Raw genomic sequence first — 8,940 nt, forward strand, 5'->3', positions numbered from 1 at the left:
TATGACTTCTGCAATTCTGTACGGACCTTCCCAGGGTGGCATAATTTTTTTGACCATCCCCACCTTTCTTTTCAGAACCAGATCGCCAGGGGCAAAATCCCTGTGTTTTACTCTTTTGTTGTGACTATTCGCCAATACTTGCTGATACGATGCTAACCTTATAGCCGTTATGTCCCTCCTTTCGTCTATCATATCGAGGTTCAATCTTAACATCTTGTCGTTCTGATCTCGACTCCATGCTAAGCTTCTGATAGTGGGGACCAAATGCTCAACCGGTATAATGGCCTCGGTACCATATGCCATTGCAAACGGGCTCTCCCCAGTCGGCCGCCTTGGGGTGGTTCTGTAAGCCCATAGAACGTTCGGGAGTTCATCCAACCACTTCCCTTTATGGTCTTCCAGCTTCTTCTTAATGCAGGCGAAAATGGTTCTGTTTGTGATTTCTGCTTGTCCGTTGGCCTGAGGATGACTTACTGCAGCAAACTTCTGGTTGATTCCATACTCCTCCAGCAGCTCTCTTACTTGCCTGCTGTCGAGGTTTGTGCCATTGTCCATGACTATTGATCTGGGAACGCCGAAACGGCAGATAATATTGTTCCAAATAAATCGTCTCACATGAGTCTGAGTCACGCTAGGATATGGTTCTGCTTCCACCCATTTAGTGAAGTAATCCGTGGCCAGTAACACATACTTGTTCTGAGCTCTTGCAGTTGGCAGAGGACCGACCACATCCATCCCCCATTGCGCGAAAGGCCATGGCGAGGCCATTACGTGCAATTCCTCAGGTGGTTGGTGGATCAATGGTCCATATCGTTGGCATTTATCGCACCTTCGAGAGAACTCCTCCGCATCTCTTGACATGTTTGGCCAGAAATACCCTTGTGTCATTGCTTTATGCGCTAACGATCGCCCCCCAGAATGATTGCCACACACACCCTCATGAATAGCTCGCAATACCTGCTGCGACTCCGCGGGGGTGACACACTTCAAGTATGGGCCAGAGTAGGACCTTCTGTACAGCTGGTTACGCACGATGGCGTACTTTGCAGCATTCTTTTTGAGTCTCCTAGCTTCATCCCTCTGCATAGGCAAAACGCCATCTCGAATATAGGTAATGATGGGGTCAATCCAACTCGGTTTATACGGTATGACGTTGACTTGCCAAGGGTCAGAGTCCAAGGGTTCTTCGAAAATAGATGGCTGGGTCAGTATTCCTACTGGAATCACCCTCGCCAATGTTTCACCGGAACTCGAAGCACTACATGCTAGCCGGTCCGCATCTGCATTCTGTTCCCTCGGTAACTGTATGAATTCAATCTTTGCAAAGTCCTTGGCTTTATGCAGAACGGCAGAACGATATGCCCCCATCGTGTCATCCTTGGTCGCGTACTCACCATTTACCTGCCGAACAATCAGCTGCGAGTCACTATACACAGTCAAACTTTTGATCTGTAGCTCTCTGGCCAACTTTAATCCATTTAGCAAAGCCTCGTATTCCGCTTCATTATTGGTGGCTCGGAACTCAAGTCTGAGTGCTTGACTCAAGGAAGTACCCTCTGGGGTTTGCAGTTTGATCCCAATTCCAGCCCCCATCTGGTTAGAGGAGCCATCCACAAAAAGTTTCCAAGAGCCGCATCTAAGGTCTTCTTCCGTATCCTCGGCATCACATTCTAGCAGGAAATCGGCCACCGCTTGCCCTTTAACAGCTGTTCTCAGCTCATACGTTATGTCAAATGAACTCAACTCTATGGCCCACTTTGTCATTCTGCCCGAGAGCTCTGGCTTGTGCATAAGCGTTCTGATTGGAAAAGTTGTTAGAACAGCTATGGGGTGGGATTCGAAATAATGCCTCAACTTTCTTTTTGCATTTACAAGTGCAAGTACCACCCGTTCGGCCTTTGAGTATCTTTGTTCTGCCTCTGTCATTGTTTTGCTTACATAAAATACCGGGTATTGCACCCCTTCCTTGCAACGAATCAGAACGGCACTTGTCGCGACACCAGATACTCCAAGATATAGAAATAACTTTTCTTCCGGATCTGGGGCTGACAGGACTGGTGGATTCTGCATATATTCCTTCAAATGAGTCAATGCTTGTCGTTGCTCATCCCCCCAGACCTGCCTTCCATGGCTCCGAATCGTGTCAAAGAACGGCTTGCAGTGATCTGACAATTTTGAAATAAATCGACTTAATGCAGCTATTCGTCCTGTGAGGGCTTGCACCTCTCTGATCGTCTTTGGCTCGGCATTCTTAATCAAAGCCTCTGCTTGAGCGGGGCTAACTTCGATGCCTCTGCGGTTGACCACGTGTCCCAGAAACTGTCCGGAACTCACACCGAACGAGCACTTGGTTGGATTGAGCCTCATCCCATATCGTTTCAGTACATCAAATACATCTTGTAGATGCTTCAGATGATCATCCTTCTTCCTACTCTTTACCACCATATCATCAATATAGGCTTCCACAATCTTTCCCATTTGATTCTTAAAAATTTTGCTAACAAGTCTTTGATAAGTTGCTCCCGCATTCTTTAGTCCGAAAGGCATAACTTTGTAGCAGTATGTTCCTCGCTCGGTGACAAAAGAAGTTTTTTCTTCATCTGCGGGGTCCATAGGGATCTGATTATAACCTGAATAAGCGTCCAGAAAGGTTAAACGCTCATACCCGGTGGTGGCATCCACCATTTGATCAATCTTAGGCAGCGGGAAGCTGTCCTTCGGACAGGCTTTGTTCAAATTGGTGAAATCAATGCATACTCGCCATTTCCCATTCTTCTTCTGCACGACAACGACGTTGGACAACCAATCAGGGTAGTGCACTTCTCTGATAAATCCCGCATCAAGGAGCCTATCGACTTCTTCCGCTATGATTTGATTACGTTCTGGAGCAAATCTTCGCTGCTTCTGTTTCACTGGTTTGAAATTGGGATTGACATTCAGGGAATGACAGGATACGGAGGGACTAATTCCAGGCATGTCTAGGTGACTCCATGCAAATACGTCGGCATTGTGGGACAAGAAATCCACTAGCTCTTGCTGCTCTTCTCTGGTCAGTCTTATACCTACTCTGGTAGTTCGTTCTGGCCTGGACTGATCGATCTGCACATCCAGAAGGGGCTCCTCGGTCAAGTCGACTGACTCCTCCACCCTGTTCTGCTCGGGCGGAGGTTCCTGTAATTGCTATCTGGGGCTTGCCGAACGGACGGGCGCCTTCCCTTTCCCAGCATACTTTAGTGTGACGGAATAACACTCTTTGGCTGCAACCTGACCCCCCCGAATGTCTATCACTTTATCTCCATCGGGTCCGAGGCACCTCATGACCTGATGCAGAGTTGAGGGTACACCTTGGACTCTATGAATCCATCCTCTTCCCATCAGGAGATTATACGAGGGGTGAATTTCTACAACCACAAAAGTTTCCATAGAAGCTCGTTCTGCAGCTTGAACTTCTACTTCCACCATCCCGACGGGCTCCACCCTCTTCCCATCGAACCCTAACAAGGGATTTCCAGTGGGCTTGAGCCTCTCTGGTTTAATCTCAAGCCTATCAAATGTGTCCCTCGGCATGACATTCGCACTGCTCCCAGGATCGATCAGAACTCTGCGCACCAAGCAGTCCGCCACTGTCAAACTGACTACCAACGGGTCTTCATGGGGCAGTTGAACACGCTGCAGGTCTGTCCAGTCGAACTTTATCTGCATCGACGGGCTCTGCTGGTGTAGAGTATTCACACTGCTGACCCTTTTCTTCATCTGCGCCTGCCGCAGGCGCGCCCAGAGTAGCTCATCTGACTCTTCACTGGGCTCGGGTCGACTATGGATAGCATTGATTATATGAACTGGTTGTGAATTGTGGGAGCTTTGTTTATGACTCCTTTTTATTTGTTCCACCGGTCGATTCTGCTCTATCGCCGAGCCTTGAACATAACTCGCGAACTCCCCTCTAGCTATCAACATCTCCACTTGCCTCCTCAGGTTCCTGCATTCGTTAGTCTGATGACCGAAATCGGAATGGAAAGCACAATGTTTAGTTTGATCCCTCTGTTCGAGGGGTTACCTAATTGGCAGTGGTGGATGAAACTTATCTTTGTTCTCCTGATACAGCCTCGCCAGAGTGACCTTCAGCGGAGTAATCAGCTCTTCCTCCCTGGACCTTTTTTCTGCCTTCCAAGAGGTCTGACGTTGCGGCTGAGCCTGCTTCTGCCTGATCTTTGCCTTGGACTTTTCCTCGGTCGACACGAGCGACGCTGTCCGAGCATTAGCTGCCTCCTCTTCTTCTAGGCGCACAAAGCCATCGGCTCTTTCATTGAGTTCATCCATAGTAGTCGGCGTGTTCACTACCAGACTGGTGTGAAACGGAGTTCCACGTGTCATGGCTAACTTGAAGGCTTGAACTGCTGTAAAAGGGTGGCATTCGATCACCATACTCTTAGTGAGATTAAACCTGGTAAGAAAAGCCTGGAGACGTTCATCCTTGTGCTGCCTCATCGTGAATAGGCTCGAGATGTCCTTCGGCGGGCACTTGTTCCCATAGTACTGGCTTATGAACCGATCGCACAGGTTTCTGAAGCTACCAATGGAGCTCCTAGGCAAGTTTTTGAACCAGCTAAGCGCCAGTCCGGCTAGGCTTGTAGGGAAACATTTGCACATTAAAGAGTCGTTTTCCGTATTCAGGGCCATTTTCAACTGGATATGGTACACATGATCGATCGGATCGGTTGTTTCGTCAAACAGAATAAAGACTGGTATAGCAAACTTCCTTGGATGCGGGGCATTCAAGATCTCGTCGGTGAATGGTGAATCAACCGTCCGAGCTGCGGATCGGAGAGATTCATTCTCTCTCTAGAGTCCAGCGGTAGCTCTGTGAGTTACGGTTCTGCCCTCCGAACCGTGATGAGTGATAGTAGCCATGGAGGGCCGGTAAGACGGATCGAACGACCGTTCCTCTATGAACTCTCTTTGCCAAGGCGACGCTACTCGACGGCGATCAACCTCTATCAATTCCTCTCGGTCGAACCTTTCCCGATGCGGATCGAAGGTTATGGCTTCATTCCGTCTAATCTGCTCATGTCGCGGATCAACGTGAGTCGATCCTTCGTGATCCTCAACTCGACGAACATTTGGCGGCAAATTGTCCATCATCCTTTCATCACGGTGGTGAGCTGACTGATTGTTCTCGTCCTGCTCGCCTTGACGCGCGATATTAGATTGAACACCTCCTTCACCGACCGGAAGTGGATGCGAAACCGCAGGTACTTGCTGATGTTGCATTCCAGCTTTCAATTCTGCATTCTCTTTTTTGAGAGCTTCAATCAAGTTCATCAACTCCTCAAGCTTTGTTTGCTGGACAGCCTCCATCGGATTGGAGCTTTCACCTATCATTATTCCTGAACGGAGTAAAGGCATTAATCTCAAGTTCGCGAGTAGATCCGAGCTTCGTGAGTGGGAATTTTTCAGATCTGGTTTCGAATTCTCCGAATTATGCTCACCGTGTACGAGATCTGAATTGTCTGAACTCTAAATCCGTCAGATCCTGCCACCATCGAACAACTCGTTGTTGCGTAGATCTGAAGCCACTTCTGCCAAAGCTTCAAGAATTGTAATTCCTCCAGAGTAGGTCACAATCGCTCAGATCTGGATCCAAATCCCAAAGATCGAGTCTCGATCAACCGAATTGGTCTGAATCCACTCGATATTCCTCATTGATCAACCAAACTTCCATGCGGTTCCCACAGACGGCGCCAATTGAAGATGCAAGAAATTCATACCCTCTTTCTCTCTCTAGAATTCTTACACTTCAACCAAAAGATCCCCCCATTCTTTCCATTCCTTCCCTTATTTATAGATATTTACAAGATATTTACAAATATTGACGGATTGCTGGATCTGGGCCTGTTCCTCCATAAGTCCTGGTCACCTTTGATGGGCTTATTCGCGTTCGGCCCATATGGCAGTGTCTTTTTATGGGCCGACCCAGCTGTACGGATCGGATGTCGTGCTTGCAAGTCAGATCCGGCCCATGTCGTCCTGGGCCTCCTCAGTTATGAAAAACCACATCAATTCTATGAGCGTTGACCATCTTAGTTGGGTATATTTTTCCAAATGTTTCAGATTATATTATTATTATTTTTATTTTGCAACTGTAAATTAGTAGATTAAAATTAAATGTGAAAATCACCAATTTAATAATTTTGAATAGGGCCAGTAGGTTGACCACGATTGTAAAAGCTGTGTAGGACTGGGAAAATTAGAACATTTCAAAATTAAATATGCACGATTGAGATATCTAATTGTAGGCAAATGGCTGTTTATATCAAACAGGTAAATGACAAGTATGGCACTCAAAGTGTGTCCCCAGATGTAAGTTTTTATGAATGCGATTATTCAGACTACGTTTGAGACATCTTCTTCACAAGAGAGAAATTCCATACATCTCAAGAACAAGAAGGGGAAAGTTAGGGTTTAAACTACTTGCAACTTACAGGAGCCCAACCCTTCAACCACCACTATCCAGACCTCCGATGCACCACCAATCGACCACCACCGCACCACCCACACCACCAAACGACTACCACCGCACCACCGGCACCACCAATCGACCACCACCGCCATGTTCTTCCCTGTTTCTCCTGATGTCGCGGGTAAGAGAGAAGAAAGGAGTCAAACCTAATATGTTTATATGAAACTAACGCAAACCCAAAATGTGCTATATTAGGATAGAATAATGAAAAATAAAATAATAAGAATTAAATTTACCGACACACTGTTTATAACCGCCGGAAATAATAAATGATTTCTGGCACTTTTAAAACGAATGCCGGAAATAATTAATATTTTCCGGCCCTTTTCAAAAAACTACCGGAAATAACTAAAATTTTCCGGCACTTTAAAAAGACTGCCGGAAATAATTAATATTTTTCGGCACTTTTTAATATACCGCCGGTATAAATACAAATAACAACGGATTAGTTAAAACCGCCGGAAATAATCAATTAAAGCCGGCGGACGGAAAAAAACCGCCGGTGAAAATGATATTTGTTGTAGTGAAAACCCTCCTGATCATACAATTAGCCACTAAAAGACTGATGAACAATGGATCCTCGTGGGGGAGTTGAACTCTGGTTAGGTCGCCATCTCCGAATCCAATACTGATGCTACCCGAAACGATAGCATTGACCGGGGATATCTTCCTGAGCTTATGGGTTGCCCTCAACCTGGATCTGTATACCTCATCGGACTCTTGATCATCTTCAAACCTGCCATGTATTGCATGGATGACTTTTACTTGCGTACCTTCCACCTTGCGGGGATAGACCTCGTGGGGCTTTGCATACTCCTTTGTCATGAGGTAATCCGTCAACTCACCTCTGGCGATCATATTCTCCACCTGTCGCCTGAGGGTTCGACAATCATTGGTTGAATGCCCATAGTCTCGATAATAAGCGCAATGCTTGCTTTTGTCCCTTTGCTCCAGGGGTTGCTTTATTGGCTGCGGAGTTGTGAACTTCATCTTATTCTCTTGGAAGAGCCGAGCCAAGGTAGTTCGGAGAGTTGTAAATCCTTCCTCTACCCTTTGCCTTTTTTCACGTGCCTGGGTGATCGGCGTTGAGGAACGTTGGCTTTTTTGAATCTTTGGAGTTGGAATTCTTTCTCGAGGCTTGTTTTCCACTGTCACGAGGGTGGCGTGCTGCGCTCAATGGGCTATATTTTCCTCAAGCCGAATGTAGATCTGGGCCCTGGCATTGAAAGTCTGCATATCGGGAGGAGAATACTTGACTAAGGAAGTGTGGAACTTCGTCCCCTGAATTATCGCGAGTTTAAATGTCTCTATAGCAGTTGCGGGATGACAATCCGCTATTTCCGAGGCTTCCATGTTGAATCTTGACAAGAAATCCTACAATGTTTCCCCCTTTTTTTTGCCTTATGGTGAAGAGGCTGGCAATGCTCTTCTTTTGCTTCTTATTTCCACAATACTGTGCCAGGAACATGGTGCATAGAGTTATATAATCCGGGATGGATTTATGCGGTCTATTCCTGAACCACTCTAGTGCTGCTCCTGTCAAACTGGTAAGAAAAACTCTACACATCCAAGGGTCATTACGATCATCCAAAGCCATCTTTTGAGCGTAATGATCTAGGTGCCAAAAAGGATCCCCCGTTCCATCAAACTGGGTGAAAGAAGGCATGGTAAATTTCTTGGGCCTCTCAACCAGATACACATCGTCAGTGAAAGGAGTTTTAACCAAGGAAATTTTGTGTTCTCTAGCCATCTCAGCAAGTGTCTGAATCTTCAGGAGTCTCTTCTCGTCAAAGGCATCCTGAACGTCTACACCATCTGGGATTCCATTGGACCACACCGTAAGCTTATGGCTGGATTCGACTTGCTCATCTTGTGTGCGACGAAGGACGTTATCTGAAGCCGCAACCTAGGATCTTGCCCTCCGTTGTTGCTGAACCTCATTCGGCTGAGCCTCATTGGGTCGTGCCCCATTAAGTGGAGCCCCATCAGGCGGAAGTCTGGTAATCGGAGGAATATTCTGACTAAGGGGTGCTGCTATGTCACCCACTAGTGGCGATGATGCCAACTGAGCCAGCACCATTTGCAGAGTGTTATTCTGCTGTTAAAGCAAGGCGATCTGAGCCACGCTTACTTCGTTTGCCTGATGAAGTACGTCAAACTGGTGTAGAAACTCTTCACACATCTTCTGCATCAACTCTGTTTGTTGATCCGTTGAAGATCCTCCGTTCGACATTCTGGATGGTAGTTGCAGGATTCACCTGTGAAACAAAAAACAAGAGTGGGAATATATTTGCACACGATTCCCACAGATGGCGCCAAAGTGTAGGTGCAAAATTCCGCTCAACCAATAATAATTGAGAAAAATAATACAACACACTCAAGAACAGTAAAAATAAATAAGAACAGTGTATAGAGAAGCG

At 46.6% G+C, this 8,940-nt stretch overlaps 1 protein-coding gene across 1 annotated transcript; it reads right to left on the reverse strand.

Moving 5' to 3' along the window:
* Positions 1 to 6,988: 6,988 nt before the first annotated feature.
* LOC132296054 (uncharacterized) lies at positions 6,989 to 7,510 on the reverse strand. The gene has a single exon (XM_059794301.1). It carries the CDS (start codon positions 7,508 to 7,510, stop codon positions 6,989 to 6,991), a length of 522 nt encoding a protein of 173 aa, XP_059650284.1.
* Between the last annotated feature and the right edge of the window lie 1,430 nt (positions 7,511 to 8,940).

This window comes from Cornus florida, unplaced genomic scaffold (genome assembly GCF_030987335.1).
Source record: "Cornus florida cultivar Cherokee Brave unplaced genomic scaffold, ASM3098733v1 CherokeeBrave_3.0.0_Hap2_Chr02, whole genome shotgun sequence".
NCBI classification, from domain to species: Eukaryota; Viridiplantae; Streptophyta; class Magnoliopsida; order Cornales; family Cornaceae; genus Cornus; species Cornus florida.

Coding starts and splice junctions, on each gene's coding strand:
- LOC132296054 (XM_059794301.1), bottom strand. CDS start 7,510: ATGAAGTTCACAACTCCGCAGCCAATAAAGCAACCCCTGGAGCAAAGG.